The sequence below is a fragment of the Podarcis filfolensis genome (assembly GCF_964270895.1).
Source record: "Podarcis filfolensis genome assembly, chromosome: 2".
Taxonomy (NCBI): domain Eukaryota; kingdom Metazoa; phylum Chordata; class Lepidosauria; order Squamata; family Lacertidae; genus Podarcis; species Podarcis filfolensis.
This window is the reverse complement of record NC_139605.1, coordinates 124,831,612-124,850,570: the sequence shown is the minus strand read 5'-3', so window position 1 is coordinate 124,850,570 and position 18,959 is coordinate 124,831,612. Positions and strand designations below refer to the sequence as shown.

Genomic DNA, 18,959 nt, shown 5'->3' with positions numbered 1-18,959 from the left:
TGGTCAGCCCTGACTCATCTCCTCTCCCCGCTGGAGGAGACGCTGGTCCTGACACATGTGACTCTTCCCCCCCACTACGCTCTGGTGGGGAAACTGGTCCTGATCCCCCGCTGCTGCTTTGGGGTTCCCCGCTGGCTCCTTGTTTCTGGTGCGTCCCCCCTGGGACCCCCCTTGCCCTGACCATAGGCGCCCCCTTCTGGGAATCTTCTGATTCGCTGGAGAAGCTCATGGAATCTCTCGGGTCACTGTCATACTCCCCTACGCTGCCTTCGGATTCCTCCCCCTCGCTCTCCATTTCCTCTCTCCCCTGTGCTCCTGCTCCCGAACCCCTGACAACTGCTCTAATATTTTTTATGAATAGGTTATTAGGAACCAAGCAACGGGCGCTCACCCCATCGCGGGGATTCGAACCACGACCTTCTGATCGGCAAGCCCTAGGCTCTGTGGTTTAACCCACAGTGCCACCTGCGTCCCTTTTTTATGAATAGCAGCATATAATTTTTTTTAAAATAAATGAGTAATATATACTAGGAGGGACGTGGATGGCACTGTGGGTTAAACCACAGAGCCTAGCGCTTGCCGATCAGAAGGTCGGTGGTTCGAATCCCCGCAACGGGGTAAGCTCCCATTGCTCGGTCCCTGCTCCTGCCAACCTAGCAGTTTGAAAGCACGTCAAACTGCAAGTAGATAAATACTCCGGCGGGAAGGTAAACAGCGTTTCCATGCGCTGCTCTGGTTTGCCAGAAGCTGCTTAGTCATGCTGGCCACATGACCCAGAAGCTGTACGCCGGCTCCCTTGGCCAATAAAGCGAGATGAGCACCACAACCCCAGAGTCAGCCACGACTGGACCTAATGGTCAGGGGTCCCTTTACCTAATATATACTAGAATGTCCTACAAGAGCTGCCTTCTCTCTCTCTTTTTGCTGTCGATATGCCTGTGCATTCAGCAGCAGCTGAGCTGGTCAACAATGAAGCAGCTGAAGCTAAATGTGGCAAAACAATGGAGAAAAGCTTTGCCAGAGCAGGAAGAGTAGGATAAAGGTCAAGGGGGCAAAGCAGGGGGAAAGTCTTGCACACTGTATCTCAGTTAACTGCATAACTCCAGGATTCATAGGATCATAGACTCACGGAATGGTAGAGTTGGAAGAGACCCTGAGGGTCATGTGGTCCAACCCCTGCAATGCAGGAATCTCAACTGAAGCAACCATGGCAAACGGCCATCTAGAACTTGTGTGATGCATGGAACTTGCAATTTCCTTTTGGCAGTAGCACCCTCCCTGTGGAACACCATCCCATCAGATGTCAAGGAGATACACTTTTAGAAGACATCTGAAGGCAGCCCTGTAGAGGGAAGCCTTTTAATGTGTAATGTTTATTATGCTTTTATATATGCTGTAACCCGCCCATAGTGGCTTGGGAAACCCAGTCAGATGGGCAGGGAATAATAATAATAATGAAAGCCACATTCAACAGTGGATTTCCCTACCCCCTTCTGAGTAAATAAGGGGAGAATTGCATTTGCACACATTGCATCCGTACTCTATGAAAAAATCCAAGAGCACCCCACACCTATCAACCTCTGCTTAAAAACCTCCAAGAAAGGAGAGTCCACAACCTCCCAAGGGAGACCGTTCCTCTGTCAAACAGCTCTTACTGTCAGAAAGTTAGCTGGAATCTCCTTTCTGGCAATTTGAAGCCATGGGTTCGAGTCCTACCCTCCAGCAGGAGCAAACAAGCTTGCTGCCTCTTCTATGGGACAGATTTCCCTGCAAAAATTTGAAGATGGCTCTCATATCTCCTCTCAGCCTCCTCTTTTCCAGACTAAACACACCAGCTTCTTCAACTATTTCTCATAAGGCTTGGATTGCAGATGCCTGATAATCTTGGTCACCCTTCTCTGCACAAATCTTAAATTGTGGGGTCCAGAACTGGACCCAGGTCTCCAGGTGTGGTCTGACCAGTTAGAATAGAGTGGGACCAGGACTTCCCTTTAACTGTGAAGTGGGCCTTTTTCTTTTGTATAAAAGTCTGGATTCTTAGGATTCTCTCTCTCACTCACTCATCCCCCCCCCCCCGCAAAAAACCCTATAAGGCTGGAAAGCACTAGACATAAGGACTCAGGAGATTAAACTACAGTTCCAAGAATTCTTTAGGGAAAGCCATGACGGTTAAAGTAGTATAATGCTGCTGTAAAAGCAAGGTGCAGCTGCGAGCTTAGTTAGGCTAGGTTCATAGAATCATAGAATCATAGAGTTGGAAGAGACCACAAGGGCCATCGAGTCCAACCCCCTGCCAAGCAGGAAACACCATCAGAGCACTCCTGACATATGGTTGTCAAGCCTCTGCTTAAAGACCTCCAAAGAAGGAGACTCCACCACACTCCTTGGCAGCAAATTCCACTGTCGAACAGCTCTTACGGTCAGGAAGTTCTTCCTAATCTTTAGGTGGAATCTTCTTTCTTGTAGTTTGGATCCATTGGTCCGTGTCCGCTTCTCTGGAGCAGCAGAAAACAACCTTTCTCCCTCCTCTATGTGACACCCTTTTATATATTTGAACATGGCTATCATATCACCCCTTAACCTCCTCTTCTCCAGGCTAAACATGCCCAGCTCCCTTAGCCGTTCCTCATAAGGCATCGTTTCCAGGCCTTTGACCATTTTGGTTGCCCTCCTCTGGACACGTTCCAGTTTGTCAGTGTCCTTCTTGAACTGTGGTGCCCAGAACTGGACACAGTACTCCAGGTGAGGTCTGACCAGAGCAGAATACAGTGGCACTATTACTTCCCTTGATCTAGATGCTATACTCCTATTGATGCAGCCCAGAATTGCATTGGCTTTTTTAGCTGCCGCGTCACACTGTTGGCTCATGTCAAGTTTGTGGTCAACCAAGACTCCTAGATCCTTTTCACATGTACTGCTCTCAAGCCAGGTGTCACCCATCTTGTATTTGTGCCTCTCATTTTTTTTGCCCAAGTGCAATACTTTACATTTCTCCCTGTTAAAATTCATCTTGTTTGTTTTGGCCCAGTTCTCTAATCTGTCAAGGTCGTTTTGAAGTGTGATCCTGTCCTCTGGGATGTTAGCCACCCCTCCCAGTTTGGTGTCATCTGCAAATTTGATCAGGATGCCCTTGAGTCCATCATCCAAGTCGTTGATAAAGATGTTGAATAAGACCGGGCCCAAGACAGAACCCTGTGGCACCCCACTAGTCACTCTTCTCCAGGATGAAGAGGAACCATTGATGAGCACCCTTTGGGTTCGGTCAGTCAGCCAGTTACAAATCCACTGAGTGGTAGCATAGTCAAAACCGCATTTTACCAGCTTCTTTACAAGAATATCATGGGGCACCTTGTCAAATGTTCAAACAGTGACTGGCCCAGAGGAACTTCATGGCTGATCAGGGATGTGAACCCAGGACTTCCAAGCAATGTACTTACCTGCTATTCCACCTGTTTCACTATTCTATGACTGACACTACAAAGACTGCTGTTCTCTGGGAGATGTAAATAATGGAGCAACAAAGCTGCCTGCCTTTTTTTTTTTTTTTTTGCTTTTTCTTTCCCTGGGGGTGTCACTGGGAGGCTAACATGATGAGCTCCTGTGCTTCAGAATTTACCTCCTTCCCCTCTTGTGCAGGCCATTGGGTTGCTCAGCCTCCTCCCACAGGAAAGGGCTATGGAACATCTTTTCCTTTGATAGCTGTAAGCAGCAGTGCCAGCCAAACGTGGACATGGCTTGCAGTCATCTGGCTGTGCTTTTCTGTTAACCTCTCAAGATGCTCCTGTACATTCTTTATCTCCGTTTAGAAGCTTGTAGACTTTAGATGTCACTGCAAAGCTTTGGTGAGTTGGCTCCATTGCATTTCACGTCCTCTCTACCTCTCCCTTCTACATCTTTTCAACTGAGTCTTGCCAGCCAAAGTTGACCCCAACTGCCCTGCAAATACACTGCGACCAAGGGCCATATAAATTCTGCTAGTACCCTGTATGTTAAATGTGTACTGACCCAGCATCCATATATAATGAGTGCCAATGCAGAAGAGACTTCACTCTTGTCCCCATATTAAAGAAGAATCTCACAAGGAAGAGAGGAACACACAGTGCCAACATGGAGTGGCTGTACTTTACATCTTTAATTGTGCACTCACTTTACACCACATTAGACTGTTCACATGATAAAAGACTGTAACGCTGTTCCCTGCAACTCTGTTTACAACTAGTAGCTGGACCCAAGCGTCCCCCCACCCCCATTTCACACTTTGTCCTGGCTAAAGAAATAATTATATTGGTTACACAGTGCTCCACAAATGTATCACTTCATTAATTTTTTTAAGAGGAGGAAAGAAGGGGGGGGGAAACAGTGTTAGTTTAGTGCCACTCCTGAGCGCTACGACCAGATGTGGAGACCGTGACCTGGAATGTTGGCAGGCTGGGCTCTACCCCACAACCTGCATTTGATTGGCTCTCCCCAACCTGAAACATGAGCTTCTACAAGATGGAGTGCTTCTCAAAGGGAATTGTCAACTCCTTTGCAGCTGGCTCATCCAGAAACCAATACAGCTTCCCAGTGTGGGGTTGGACCAGGGCAGCCGGCAGTGGGTTCTCTTCATCACCTTCCAAAATACGCTGTCCCAAAAAACAGGATGTTAGAAGCTAATCACTTGGAACTTAATGATTAGCACAGTACTCAAAATGTAGATGTTACAGAGATTTCCCTCACCACATCTCCAACAAAAGATAAGAATCGGAATTCAAACCCAAAACTGCATGATTAGCAGCCTTGATATCTACTGAATCAGACATGCCTTTGGAAACCAGGTAGGTTGGTAGGGGTAGCAGAGGCAGCAGTTTGAACAAAAGGGGTGTTTTTAAACACTAAATGCTTCTGGAAAGATAGACACCCAGTGGCGAGGGCTGGACCTCCGGTTCTCTCCATAAGCTCCCTCGGCCCCAAAACTAACAGAAACAGAATTACACAAAATGAATCCAGCCTGCAGAAGTTGATGAATTTGAATAATCAGAGTGGGGAGAGAGAACATGAAATTGCGGGGCGAAGTATTATTTATTATTTTGTGAATCATTTCCCATGAAAACATCTTAAAGAGATTTACTTTTTTAAAAAAACCATTATAAAATAGAGAGCCATAGCTCAATAATGAAGCACGTGCTTTACATGCAGAAAAGCCCCTCCTTCCATTCCTGGCATCTCCTCGTCCAAATCCCTGGAGAACTGCTGCAGCCGCTGTATGCTAAGGGTGGGAATCCTGCACCCATCCAGATGTTACTGGCCTCTCAAGTGCCACCAGTCCCAGGCAGCCTGGCTAAGGGTCAGGGATGGTGGGAGACAGTCCAGCAATGCCGGGAGGGCCGCCAGTTCCCTGCTGCAGGTGTGGACAATACTAACTTGATTACTCCTGTCAGGCCACATGCCAGGCTGGCTTAGAACACCTCTTTCAAGCATTTAATGAGGTTGAAGCTGTTCTCCTCTCCCAGATAAAAGCAGCTAACGCTGGAAGAAACAAGCCAGTGTTGCTTTAAGAAGAGGCTGCTGCCATGTGGCTCCACTGCTGCTTCTCTAGGAACCCAGAAAAAGCCGAGAGGTGTGTTCCCAACAGCCTCACCATCCTCATGCAATTGCTCTGTCAAGGATGATGTGTATTCTTTTCCTGGGGAATTCTAAGACAGGTAAATTCTAAAACACTCAACATGTTGCATCTTTAGGAGGTTAATGTTTGATTCAGTCAAAAATCTGATTTAACTCTGAAACACTTCTGTTTAACTCCTCCACAGATAAACCAGGGCAGGAGAAGCTGAAGCTCTCCAGACCTTGTTGGGACTCCAAATCCCATCAACTCCAGCTGGAATGGCCAATGTCCAGGGATGCTAGAATCTGTGATCCAAAAATGGACTCAGGACCACAGGTACCCCACCCCAGGTAAAAACCTACCAGTACTAAGTTTCCTAGCTCTTGGTATTCCTGACTCACCCCCCACAACAAATCCATTCTCTTCTTTCCCAGGGTGGAATCCAGCGCACCTCCAAACCTGTGAGAAAGAAGCCACAGGATGCATGTTACCTTAATCACGGCAGCCTTGCTGTCCCCAGTGGCCACAAACACCACGCTGCGAGCCGCGTTCAACACTGGGAGTGTCAGCGTAATGCGCTCCGGAGGTGGCTTTGGAGAATCGCTAATGGCAGCCACTATTTTCTCCCGCTCCTGCCACAGGAAAGAGGGAGGGAGGGGAGATTAGGGGTGTTCTGTCACAGCCCTGCCTACACCATATTGTGCCAAGCCCATAATTGAAAAGGATCTCCACAAAGCTATTCTCAGGCACATTACTGGCAATCTGTGGCATCAGCCAAGCACCTGTTCTGAAGAGCAAGCCTAGATATTTTAACTGGGCAGACACTGGTATTCAAGCCTCCATAGCATCCATGCAGAGCGACCAGTCTTGAGAGCCAGCCGGCCAGTCATCTTTAAAGAATGTGAAGAATGCATGTGTCAGAGCTACCCTAGGTCCCAGCTCACAAAGGACCAACGCTGCTTCGTTGTTAAGTATAAAAGACTTTATTGAAGTACAGTTTCACTTCCAGAGCCGCAGCGCGCAGCTCTACGTCTCAACTGTCAGACCGCTGGTGCTCCGTCTGAGTCTCCTCCCCCTTGACACCAATTTAAGATTCTAGCCTTGCTCCACCTTCTCCGCTGCTCCTTCCTCCTCTGGGTCCGCCTGCCTGCCGGGGTTCCGCCCTTTCTAGCCTCTTCTCCCGCTGATTCCCCTGAGCCTTCTCCCTCCCTCCGGCGGGCTTTAGGAGCTGGTTCCCCATCCGGGTCTCCTGCTGTTCCGCGCGTCTGCACATTTGAACTTGGCGCGCGCGCCCAGCCAGCAGCTTTCCTCCTGACCGTTTCACTGCTGCTGTCACTGCTTCCCCCTTCGGGGGGGCTAGCTGCAACTGACCTCCCTTCCGTTCCCCCTCTCCGATGGAGGCGTGGTCAGCCCTGACTCCCTCTCTGGAGGAGACACTGCCCCTGACACATGTGACTCTTCCCCCCCACTACGCTCTGGTGGGGAAACTGGTCCCGATCCTCCACTGCTGCTTTGGGGTTCCCCTCTGGCTCCTTGTTTCTGGTGCGTCCCCCCCTGGGACCCCCCTTGCCCTGACCATCGGCGCCCCCTTCTGGGAATCTTCTGATTCGCTGGAGAAGCTCATGGAATCTCTCGGGCCACTGTCATACTCCCCTACGCTCCCCTCGGATTCTTCCCCTTCGCTCTCCATTTCCTCTCTCCCCAGTGCTCCTGCTCCTGATTCCCTGACAGCATGCAAATTCATATCTTCACCCAGAAATGAAGCAAGGTGGCCGGGTACACAGAAAGGTTGAGTGAGATTTAAACATAAGTGCAAAAGAGGAAATTTGACATGACTATATATGTAGCCATAAGCACTTAACAGCAAATGGAAATCCTGGGAGCACTCCAGACTTGAGAATGCCCTGGAATCTGGTTGCCCATGCACTTAGATGGAGCAACAATTGCAGCTAGGAATTGGGAATATTTGTCAACTTGGGAAAGGGGGGCTGGCACCTAAAAGATTGATACTGATTCCAGCTACGTTTGATACTTTCTTGCTTCTCCAAATACATGCTGTCTGAACAGACAGAAATGGGCACAGGAACAAAGGGAGAGGACAGCCAAAAGAGGGGAAGTGCTGCAACAAACACTGGGTGTGTGTGTGTGTGGCACATCTGCAGAACAGGCTTAGATGGGGAGTGGCTTGCAGGCTTGATAAACTAAATGAGTGCATCCATAATCCCCCCCCCCCAAGAAATCTGCAAGGAAGTGCCCTGGGATGAGCAAGATGGTTTAAACAGCTAGGGGTTTGTTTAATATTGAATTTGGTGAAATGTTTCTGCATATTTTTGAGTCGTTCTTGTTGCAGAAGCTTCTGAAATACAGTGGTACCTCGCAAGACGAATGCCTCGCAAGACGAAAAATGCGCAAGACGAAAGAGTTTTCCGTTTTTTGAGTTGTTCCGCAAGACGAATTTCCCTATGGGCTTGCTTCACGAGTTTGTTTCCTTTTTCTTAAAGCCGCTAAGCCGCTACTAGACGCTAATAGCCGTGCTTCGCAAGACGAAAAAACCGCAAGACGAAGAGACTCGCGGAATGGATTAATTTCATCTTGCGAGGCACCACTGTACTCCAATTGGAAAAGGAGTTACTCAAGCATTTAACTGTTACATACAAGCAATCCTGTTTGACTCCTAAGCCTCTCAGGGATAGGGAACAGTATAAAACCCAATTAGAGATAAGAGATTTCTCACCCTTTACTCACATCAGCTTTACTTGCCTGAAGCAGCAGTGCTGTAAGCAGTAATATCAACATGCCCTAAATGGGGGAGATGCAAGCCCGGCCCCTGGAAGTGTAATGCTGACACCTCGTCAGACATTATTTCAGGGACATGCAAGGCTGGAACCTAACAGCTCTGGTACTTCTATCTCTGCTAGGCAAGTGGTGCCTACAGTGGTGGTGGTGGGGAACCTACAGGGGTTGCGGGACCACCTCTCTCAGCTCCCATCTCCATTGGCCACAACCGCTGGAGCTGACGGGAGCTGGAGTCCTCCAACAACATCTGGAGGTTAACACAGAGCAGGAATGGGGAACCGAGGGACTAGGTGTCAAGTCACACCCCTCACCAGCCCAGCTCTGCACCCTCTTTGGGTGCTTTTGCCCGGCTAGAATGCCTACTTTAACCCTCATCATGTGTCTTGTGTTCCTGGATGGAGGACACAGAAAGAGGACTTCAACTCTATGAGAGCAAGCCTTTCTGCTTGTCTAATGGAACTATCTCCCCTCTCCTCCCCTTGTGTGCTGTTCTGGAGGTTCTCCTGCCTACCCCCCCTTAACCAACTGGGGAGTGGGAGAGGAGAAGTGGGGAAAGTCCTTGTGCAGACTTCTGCTAGCGAGATTGGTTAACTAAATTTGGCCCAAAGTGCTTACTGCACAAAAGTAGCATGCACATTTATTACTCAGCCCCCTTTTGCTTCTGGCCCTGCCAAGCATTGTAAAGTTTCTCAGAAGGGAATGTAGTCCTTGGGCTCAAAAAGTATCCCCACACCTGACCTAGAAGCTCAGTGGTTAGCTAGCTCCTAGTGTGGGAGAGCATCACTCTCAAAGTTCCAGCTGCCCAGTGAATTCCCACTTGGCACTGCCAGAACAAAATCCAATTTAAATGTGTCAGGCAGACTGCCTTCAGGACAAAGCAAGACACCAGTAAGCCTTAATCCGATTCCCCTCAGCAGTTTAAAATAGCCAGCTAGATAGACAGCAGCCCCTTCTACTTCCTCCTCCTTATTCAGACGCTGTGAGGCATGACCTCTGAAAGGAACATGGATCACACAGGGGTGGAGAACCCTTTTCAGGCTGAGTGTGACTCAACAAATGTGAATGCTGCTTTGGAAGAGGAGTCTAGCTTCTGCACTACTCACTCAGTCATGCACACCCCTCTATCCTGCACCCAGGCAAGCAAGAGGCAGGATCCTGTTCAAGGACACAAACATAAACTCAAGGAGGGGGCAAAGCAGGGCCAGTGAGGGGAGCAGCCTGGAGAGAGTTCCAAGGGCAGACAGAGAGACCTGGGGGGGCTGCATTGGGTCCTGAGCCTGAGGCTCCCCAGACAAGAGAGGAGCAGTGCAGCAATAAACCTGCAGGCACATTTGGTTTCAAACTGGGTGAGGGACCACGTGCTGAGATTCTTGCATTGCAGGACCCTTGGGGTCCCCCCCCCCCACTTCTGTGATTCTATGACAGGGGTCAGCAAACTTTTTCAACAGGGGGCTGGTCCACTGTCCCTCAGGCCTTGTGGGGGCCGGACTATATTTTGAGGGGGGGGGGGAAACAAATTCCTATGCACGCTGCACATATTGTATTTGTAGTGCACAAAAATAGGAAAAACAATACAATATTTAAAATGAAGAACGATTTTAATCCCGCTCTCCGTCCGTTTTCCATGGGGGGGTGTATATGTGTTTTTTGTGTTACAGAAACTTAGCCACCAGCTATTCACCCTCAACCACCTACCCCCCCCCCCAAAAAAAAAGTGACACAAGCCAGCTCCCAAACAGGGAAGGGTACCCCTGCCCACAGAAAGAGTGCCTCCACACCACAAACAGTTTCCCTTCCATGGGGTTTTCCTACCACAGCTCATCATTCTTGGCACAGAGTGTGCCTCCTGACCATGGGAAGAGTGCCCTGCTGTGTGTGTGTGTGTGTGTGTGTGTGTGTGTGTGTGTGTGTGACAGAAACTTCCACCTACCCCCCTCCCCAAGAATATGGGTGCCACCTTGAATAAAATATTGGGAGAGGCAAGTAAGCCCCACCCTGTATAATTGATCGCATTGTGCACACCAAAAGGCAACGTCCATCAACTTTTTTGGGGGGGTGGCTCCCTCAAAATTTTTTGGGGGCGGCTTGGTGGCGATAAAGGAACCTATGCCGAGAACAGAGACAGGCCAATCCCCAGAATGGCAACAGTGCCCCTGTGCATGGCGAGAGCACCTCTGCAGCACTTGAGGCTACTACAAAGTGGGGTGGGGGTGGGGACCGATACCACTTGCCTCCTGATTCTGGCCAGCCAATCCCGGGCTCGAGGTGAGCCTATACCCACCCTCTCACGAAACTGGCAAGAGTGCCCCTGCCCATTGCAAGCGAGCCCAGTGCGCAACACCCACGCCTCCTGCTCTGCTCCGTCTCTGCTGTTGGAGATGAGGAAGCCGAACTTGTCAACACAGCGCTTGCCATTGGAGCTGCCGCGACGGCTGCCCAATGAGCTCTGTGAGTCCATCTCGCTCGTCACAGCCACCGCTGCTTCGTCTTTGGCAGCGTCGCTGTTTCGTCCTCTGCCTCAGCCAGGGGTGCAGAGCCCATGCCACTGGCCTGGGTGGCGGAGGCAGCCTCCCTGCCGCTGCCGCTTCCTTCCGCTCGGCTCTTGGCCATACGCGGCTGCCTCAGCGGGAAAGAATGGGCATTGCGCAGAGGTGTCCGTGGCTTCGGATTGGCTGCAGGAGCTTCCTGCAGCCAATCCAAAGCCATGCCAGCATCGCAGAAGTCAGTCCCCGCGCGGCGAGGCGTCCATGGCTTCTTCTGAAGGAAATGCTGCACCGCACTGGCTTAGATCAGCACACGGAGACTGACTGAGCGGGCAGCAGAGTCCGCAGGCCAGATTTATGAGCCTGCTGGGCTTGATCCGGCCCCCGGGCCTTAGTTTGCCAACCCATGTTCTACACAATCAAAGTTCACTGCAGCTCCACACCCTGGCTCACCTGCAAGAGAGAATGATCCGGAAAGAGTGAGCAAGTGTGCCCATCTGGTCCCACTCCCAAGATCAAGAGGTCAAACACAGGCATATCCTCGCCTTGGAAGGCCTACACAGAATGGAAGAACACAAATTTATCAACCACATTTTCAGTACTGCCCTTCAATATACAATTATCACTGTGCTTTACAGAGCTTAAAATAAAAGTAAAAATGCAATGGAACAGCATCTCAATCCTAATGGCAGGAAAAAAGAAGAAGCCATGATAATATCATCAGAAGATGATAATAAGCCTGGGAAAAGGTATTTGACTGGCACCAAAATACCTTAGTGCCAGGCAGCCAATTCCTTGGTGTGTCCAAGTCAGGGACAGCCGACCTTCAAATGCATTAGAGGGAAGACCTTGCCTCCCACCAGCAATTTTCCAAAGTGCTTTCAGTCTTCAAGCTGTCAAGCTGTCAGGGGGGCCAAGGGAGGGGGGGGGAAGACCCAATTCATTTAGCAAGGAGAGATGCATATTTCTGACTATTACTAGAAGATCCCTCTAGGCTTGATTCGAGCATGGGAGAAACAAATAACTCCCTTGGCCAACACACACAGCCCTTGCAACCTTCGGTTTTGCTTAAATTGTACTGCAGCACTAGCCTCCCTTTTGAGGTCATCTTCTGCATCTTGTTGACTGACCTCAGTGTTGCATGAAGCGTCACTTTCCTGCCACCCCAAGATTTCTTAGAAAAAGAGTGTGGCTTTGAAATAGGGCCAAGGAGAAACTTGAAGCGAACAAGTTGATCACCAGGCTCCGCACACCACCCAATTAATCACAATCAATGTTACTGGCTCATCAAAAATTCCACTAGGTGGTCTGTGACTTTATTTGGTTGTTTTAATTTAGCGTTTCCAGATGACCCAACAAACTGTGTCTTCTGGGCACAATTCAAAAACTGAAATCAGTAAACTACAAATTCAATCAAAATATTAATCCATATATAAAAGTTGGACCAGGTCAAAATGAACAAAAAGGATAAAAAACCCATTCAACTGCATAAAAAACTCTCACACACATAATAAAAACAGAATTATAAACCAATAAGAAGAAAGCAAAATAGTTCTAAGAACTAAAAAGAATTGAATTTGAAAAGTGAGAAAAATAAGGTTTTCACCTAGCACCAAAAAAATCCTAACATAGGCACTAGGCATGGCTCTTTGGGGAGAGCATTCCAAAACTGGGGCGCCACCACTGAGAAGACCCTCAGCCCATTTAATGCAGAGCAGCAGAGCAGACTAGGAAGAGCTCTAGCCAGGAACTCAAAATTTAGGATGTTGAGTTAAGCAATGAATGGTAAATAAGCTAAGTTAAGCAATGAATGGTAAATTAACTCTCAACACACAAGGATTTTTTGTCCCAACATGGGACCTTGTCTGAAAAAAACACACAACTGTACCTCTTTCAGTTTTGCTGCATAATCTGCAGCGGCCTCTTCCACTGGTAGCGAAGGGTTGATAACAACAATTTGGTCCTCAGGTACAGCAATTTTAGAAAGGAGGTACGTCTGAAATAGGTAACCACAGGTCACATAACAACAAAACCATCTATGGTGGTTCTTTCCAACTTTTGTACTAGGTGATGAAAGCATCATATAAATTGCCTCTTTTTCCTCCCTTGTTGAAATTTAGATTGTAAGCCCCTCGGGGCAGGGGCTGGTTTCTTTTTAGCTTATATATATTATTCTGTAAAGTACATCAACGGCACTATATAATTAGTAAAAACAAGATGACTATTTCATTTCTATATCCCGGAGGGCCAGCCCGATCTGTTTGGGCCGGTGCGGCGAACCCCACAAGGCGGGGTCCGCTGCCCCCGGGACCCCGCCGCCCCCCGAAAGAGCCTCCCCCTCGGAGGGCCACCTGGTAGGCGCCGTAGTTGCTCTCGGGGTCGCTGAGCGGGACGCGGCGCTCGTCGGCGAAGGCCAGGAGCCAGCGGGCCGGGCAGGCGGCGGCGGCGGGCAGCTCCTGGGCCAGGACGCGCACCAGGCTGCCTCCGGCCAGGCCCAGCGAGAAGCGGCCGGCCGGCCCGCACTGCGCCTCGCGCTGCGCCACCAGCTGCGCCAGCGCCGAGCCCAGCTCCTGCGGGGAAGGGAACACCGAGACGTGCGGCGCCGAGGCCGCCGGGCCGCGCCGGGACGACGAGGAGCCGGGCATGGCGGGCGAGGCAGAGAGGGAGCCGGCGGGCGGAACGGAAAGGCCGCGCGGCGAGGGAGCCGGGGGGACCCATGGCGGCAGCGAGCGCGGCCGGGCGGAAGACCGGGAGGTAGCCGAGGGAGCACGGGCGGAAGAGGCGCCGGAAGGAAGCGCAGCGCAGCTCAGCGCAGCCAGACCCCGCCCAGGAGGCACCGGAAGTCCGGTGGCGACCTCGGAAGTCCTCGCTGCTCCGGACGGCCCCGCAGCGCCGTCCCGCGGCCGGAGGCGTATCTCTGGCTGCCCGCCTCGGCAACTGGCCTTCAGACTCAGCCGGGGGGCAAGCTGGAAGTCAGGAACTAGAAGCGATCAACGAAGCCACGTTTCCCACGTCCAGCAAGAGTCCCGCTGCAAGAGCAGCTTTGGCCTTTGCTCCTGCTTTTTGAGTGCCTTCCTCCTCAGCAAAGTCTGGAGGGCGTTGTGTTGGCTGCCTCTGTCCCATCAGGCACAGGGGAAGACCGTGTGATGGGAGTCCCACAAGTAGGTGGCTAAGGCACAGGTAAAGCCTGCTCCTTAGGAGGCCTCCTCCTCCTCTGCCTTTAACAGACCAAAACGCAGCAGGTGAAGAAATTAGTGTCCTATTTCTATACTGTCTTGTATTTCCCCCCAAAAGTGGTCCTGAAATGTAGATTGGTGGCAGCCACACATCTCTCATTAGTTAGATTCTAAATCTCAGGGACAGGGCTATTTACTGAAGATACAGGCTCAAATTAACATGAAATGAAACCTCCACCTTTTTAGCTAGAGGCATCTTGAAATTTTGTTTCTTGAGCATGCATGCCTAGCTGCCTATGCTATTCTCCAACCCTTTGGAATAATCCCCCGCCCCTTTTAATGTAGAGACTGTCTTCCTACTTTGCTGCATGTCTCCTGCACAGGAGTTCATATCCAGTCCTCCACTAAAAATAATGCATGGCATAAAGTAGCTATTTTTATCTTCCCTGAATCTTCCAATGATTAGCTGTATTAGATGTCCTGAGGTTCTGGTTCAAGAGACACCTGCAGGAATGAATGTTAATGTGTGCAGAGGGCCCATAAATAATGGTCTTCTATCCTGCTATAGCCAATGAGGTCGAGCGTCTACAACAGGAGCAATTTCTTGTAGGGGAGGGAAGTATATGACCACAAAACAGCATGGAAGAAACTATCAGCACATGCCCTACCAGGGGACACTTTAGATGCTCAGAAAATGCATTATTACAACAAAAGGCACTGCCTTGAGGGAAGACACAAGAAGAGTAGAAAGTCCAACTTGCGAGACGTGCCTCGTCTCACAAAAGGATGAGGTAAGAGTTTGATTTGGAAGTAAAGTTCATTGGTTCCAATGAAGTTAAATTTCAAGGACTGAAGGATACTTAGGATCCTTTTTGGGTTTTCCTTCTGAAAACTTCTGATATAATAAAAAGTGAGGCATGACCATGGATCAGGTGTTTGTCTTAAGTACATCCTTTATATGGGTTGTATTCTTAGAACAAAGGGAACCTATTAACATAATTTACAGAATACATACTGCGTGCCTGCCCCCTCCAATATGCATACAGGCAACCCTAGTTACTAATCCAAATCAGACTTGCTTGTGATAACGGCTTATGCAGATATGATGAAGAGACACAAGAGATGATCCAATGCTAAGTGGTCTCCACCCACAAAAGTCTTTTTGCTTGACTAGCTACATCCATTGGTTTAATAAAGCCTGACAGAACAGAATTGAGGGCAACAAAGAGTGAAACTGGTCTCTGCATTTGACTGAAATGACATGCAGCTGCATACATCAAAGAGAGACAGAGACAAAAAAGAGCAAGACAAACTCTTAAGCTTTCTTCGTTTTTTATTTTCAAAACAAAGTTATACTTTGACAATAGTGACTCCATCTGAAAATGTAACTGTTAGTGCATGATTTCTGTTCAAACCATGAACTATATAGCCTTAAAAAAACCTATGTGCTTTTCTCCAAACAACAGGGCTCAGTTAGCTGTAGGTGCCTTTTTCTGAGGATTAATAACAAAGCTAAATTTATTACAAATGTTAACCTGCTCTGTCTGGCTCTGATGAAAGGCACATTCTGGGTCTAATAAAAAAGGGAAAGCACACATTCCACTGGTTTCAGAACCATTACTTTACAATGGCCCTACTAGTACTGTATGGTGCTCTATTATACAACCTAACACTGCACAGAAGTCTTTGTAAAATGGTTTTGTGCAAAGTTACATTTTTATGAAAGAGAAGAAGGGTTATTAAAGGGAAAAGGGCACAGAAAGAAGAGTACGGGAACATCCCAGTAAAATAATCAATTCCATAGAAGTTAACTAGGATATCCTTGGAATAGCTGCATTAGTGGTACAGGTCTTCCACAGCAACATAATCACAAGAAGGAATCACAGCAACTTTGAAGGTATGGTCACTCACAAGTCTCAGTATCCCTTCTGTCTTCCTTGTTTTAAATAAAATGCTTTGTGCCATCTACAGAAATTGCACTAGAAAAAACGGTAGAGTTAGTAATACCCACAGTTGTGTACTGATGGAAGGTGAATGTTAGGATTATGTTGCAACTTGCTTTGAGCAGCTGCCACACCTCCTACAGAGAGCAGTGTGGATCAGAGAAACGAAAACAAACGTTACCAGACTTTGTTCTCAGGATTATCACCCTGTTTTCCAAGATTCTGGATCAACGTCAAGTAATCTGAAATGTTGCAATGTTCAAAAGTGGACATGTAAACCAAAGCACAATGGCTTCCCCTACAAGGATACAAAGTATTTTATTAATCTTCTGTCATTGTGTGGAAGCTTTCAAGCACCACAATGGATTAGAAGGGTGTTTCCTGTGCATTTTTCAGCCCAAATTTGTTTTTGCTTTAATATAACATTTTTAATACCAACTTTGTTGTTACTTCATCAAATTAGTCATTTTATTTTTAAGATCAAAGTCTCTGCATATAAAATGATATTGCATTTTGAAAGTCAGTCCATTAAAGTTCTACCTAAACATGGGTACATTTCAGAGTGATGAGAACTGGAGGGACTATAAATGTGTAGATTAGGAAGCTGGAAATCCCAAAACAACTGAAGACGCTCCACAGCAATTGTGCTATTGCCTTAAGTAAGGAAAATCCAGCTGAGACACATGGCAGAAGGCAAGTCCACCAGTGCTATTGCAGGCTCAGTCACACCAACGTATTGAGGGCTTTAACAATGTAATAATGGGGACCATAAATCTGTCTTGCTTCACACAGTGTCTTAAAATGCAATGGTTACATAGAGGAAGGGGAAGAAAAACCATTCTAAAGACTGAACAGTAGAAAGGGGCCACCACCTTTGCTCAGGAAACAGTTAATGTGCTTTTTAAAAAGATGATGGCAACTTTACTCCCTGTGCCTTGCTAGTTTTTGTCCCTACTGCAGATGTTCTGAATGGAAACCTTGCTTCACTTGTTTAGCCAAGTTTGTTTCTCTAGCCAAGCAAAACCCTCCAGTGGCAAACTCTTCACTAGTGGCTTTTGCTGATGAAATCACAGAGACACTTTTCCAGCCTGGATCCTCTCAAATACACACTCATCCACAGGTAGGTACTTGCCAAGTTTTACATCCAAGAAATATAATCGATCAGATGTCTGGTGTGGGTTGTAGCTTTCCCTTTGCAAACGTGTTTTCTGAATTTTGAAAGTGCCTGTTGGAAGAAAAGAAGTCAGAATAATGGTGGGAGGAGGACAAGGGCAGTGGCAAGAAACAGCTATACTGCAGATTGAAGGGAGACGATTGGCTGAAGGAATTGCCCTGCTCTCTTCTTCAAAGCAAGCATGTCATGGTCAGATGTGAACACAGCTCAAACTTCAGCTAGATTCAGGAGGAAGACTGGTTATTTCTGTGAGGCAAGTTGTTGGTATTGTTACCGTATTTTTCACCCCATAGGACGCACCTAATTTTTTTTTGGGGGGGGGGAATAAAGAAAAAAAATTATCCCCCCCCAGGCACGGGGCAGGTGCAGGGGAAGCCCGAGCTTCCCCCGACCCCAGCCCCCAGAACAGCCTGCTATCCGCAAGCCTAGGGAGCCGCGCCAGTCTCCCCAGGCTTGCGGAGAGGTGCGCGAAGCCCAGACGCGCTCTTCAGCACGCACCAGGCTTTGGAATGCAGGCAGCTCTGCGCCACCCTCCGGAGCCGGACAACCATATGTCAGGAGTGCTCAGATGGTGTTTCCTGCTTGGCAGGGGGTTGGACTCGATGGCCCTTGTGGTCTCTTCCAACTCTATGATTCTATGATTCTATGAGTATATTGAAGCAAAGGCAGCGGAGCAGAAGTCCATGGGTGAAATCTGGTGTAAATGTAAGTTAATGAGGTCAGTCTTAAATATTTCAAACAAAAAGCCACAAATCTTCCAGCCTGCTATGCCCAGTTAATAGTTACTATTTAGTTGTGAAAGATCAAGCAGAAACTCTTTCACATAATGATAGTTACCACTTGATACATTTAGTTCTCCATTACGCAATCGGCATCAAATGCTGGTTTTGTTCCTGTTATTTAAATCTGGCCGCAGCTCAGTTTGCTAGAAGAGGCAGAGTTTCTCACTTCTTCAAAGCAAAAACAGGATATTTTAAAGCCTGTGCCAATCGTAAAAAGGCTCTTAATTCCAACATAAGGGAGTGTAAGCAAGAATGCCAAGATGCTGAAGCAAACAGGCAGTTTCTTTGTGGGTGCAGACAATGAATTCTTTAGCAACAAACTCGACCAACAGCCTACTTGTTAATCTGAGCTGTTTGAAGAAACCTGCTTAGAACACATCCTGTTGCTCTCCAAAAAAAGAGAGAATTCTCTGGGGTTAGCTCAGCTGCTTCATGAAGAGAATGTGAGTGAGTTTTATGTGCTTGTGGGTCAATTTCCACAACCATTCTCCACTTTTTGGAAGATATCAGCATCAACAGTTACCATGCTTGATGGTCAGGAGTTCAGCAATCTCAAGCAGCTGTACAAACCACACAGGGCTAATGGTAGGAGAGAGAGAATGCCCATAGTGAGTTAATTTACCGCCAGGATGTTCTTATAAAACAAATCAATCTGCTTCCAGAACCTTTAGAGAAGAAGCAATTCCCACTTTGCTTCACCCTACTCAGAGAAATGGAAGTAAGGATCAAGTGACTGGGTTGATATACCGAGACCAAATATTCCAGTATAGAGTCTGACAGCAAACAGGCAACCTGGGCCGGGTGCCAAGAGAGGATCTTGCTGCAAATGTGCCATTACCTGTAGTGTCAACCTGGGGCAAGAGCCGGAGGAAGATGGGTCGTGCATAAGGGGGCAGTACTTTCTGCATCTCTAGGTACAGCACGTTAGGGTTTAACTTGGCTTCAGGATCAGCAATGGCTGCCATTCCTGCCTTGCCTTCTACTCCTGAAATCAAAACAAAAAACACAGGAAGGGACACAA

At 48.2% G+C, this 18,959-nt stretch overlaps 2 protein-coding genes across 6 annotated transcripts in view; both read right to left on the bottom strand.

Annotated features, from left to right (window-relative positions):
- Positions 1-4,113: 4,113 nt before the first annotated feature.
- PGLS (6-phosphogluconolactonase) lies at positions 4,114-13,641 on the bottom strand. The gene is made up of 5 exons (XM_083599882.1): positions 13,215-13,641; positions 12,752-12,859; positions 11,317-11,418; positions 6,076-6,216; positions 4,114-4,625 (listed from the first exon to the last, which is right to left on the bottom strand). The coding sequence occupies exons 1-5, from the start codon at positions 13,506-13,508 to the stop codon at positions 4,488-4,490; spliced, it is 783 nt and encodes a 260-aa protein (XP_083456008.1). The 5' UTR covers positions 13,509-13,641; the 3' UTR covers positions 4,114-4,487.
- Positions 13,642-15,354: 1,713 nt separating this feature from the next.
- Positions 15,355-18,959, bottom strand: part of SLC27A1 (solute carrier family 27 member 1) — a 42,006-nt gene continuing 38,401 nt past the window's right edge. For 3 of the 5 annotated variants that reach the window (XM_083599860.1, XM_083599861.1, XM_083599859.1), the window contains exons 12-13: positions 18,777-18,923; positions 15,355-17,207 (exon numbers count right to left, since the gene is read on the bottom strand). In XM_083599860.1, the coding sequence (XP_083455986.1) occupies positions 17,050-17,207; positions 18,777-18,923 (305 nt within the window). In that variant the 3' untranslated portion in view covers positions 15,355-17,049. The remainder of the gene's footprint in view (positions 17,208-18,776; positions 18,924-18,959) is intronic. The other 2 variants (XM_083599863.1, XM_083599862.1) reach the window with 1 other exon arrangement.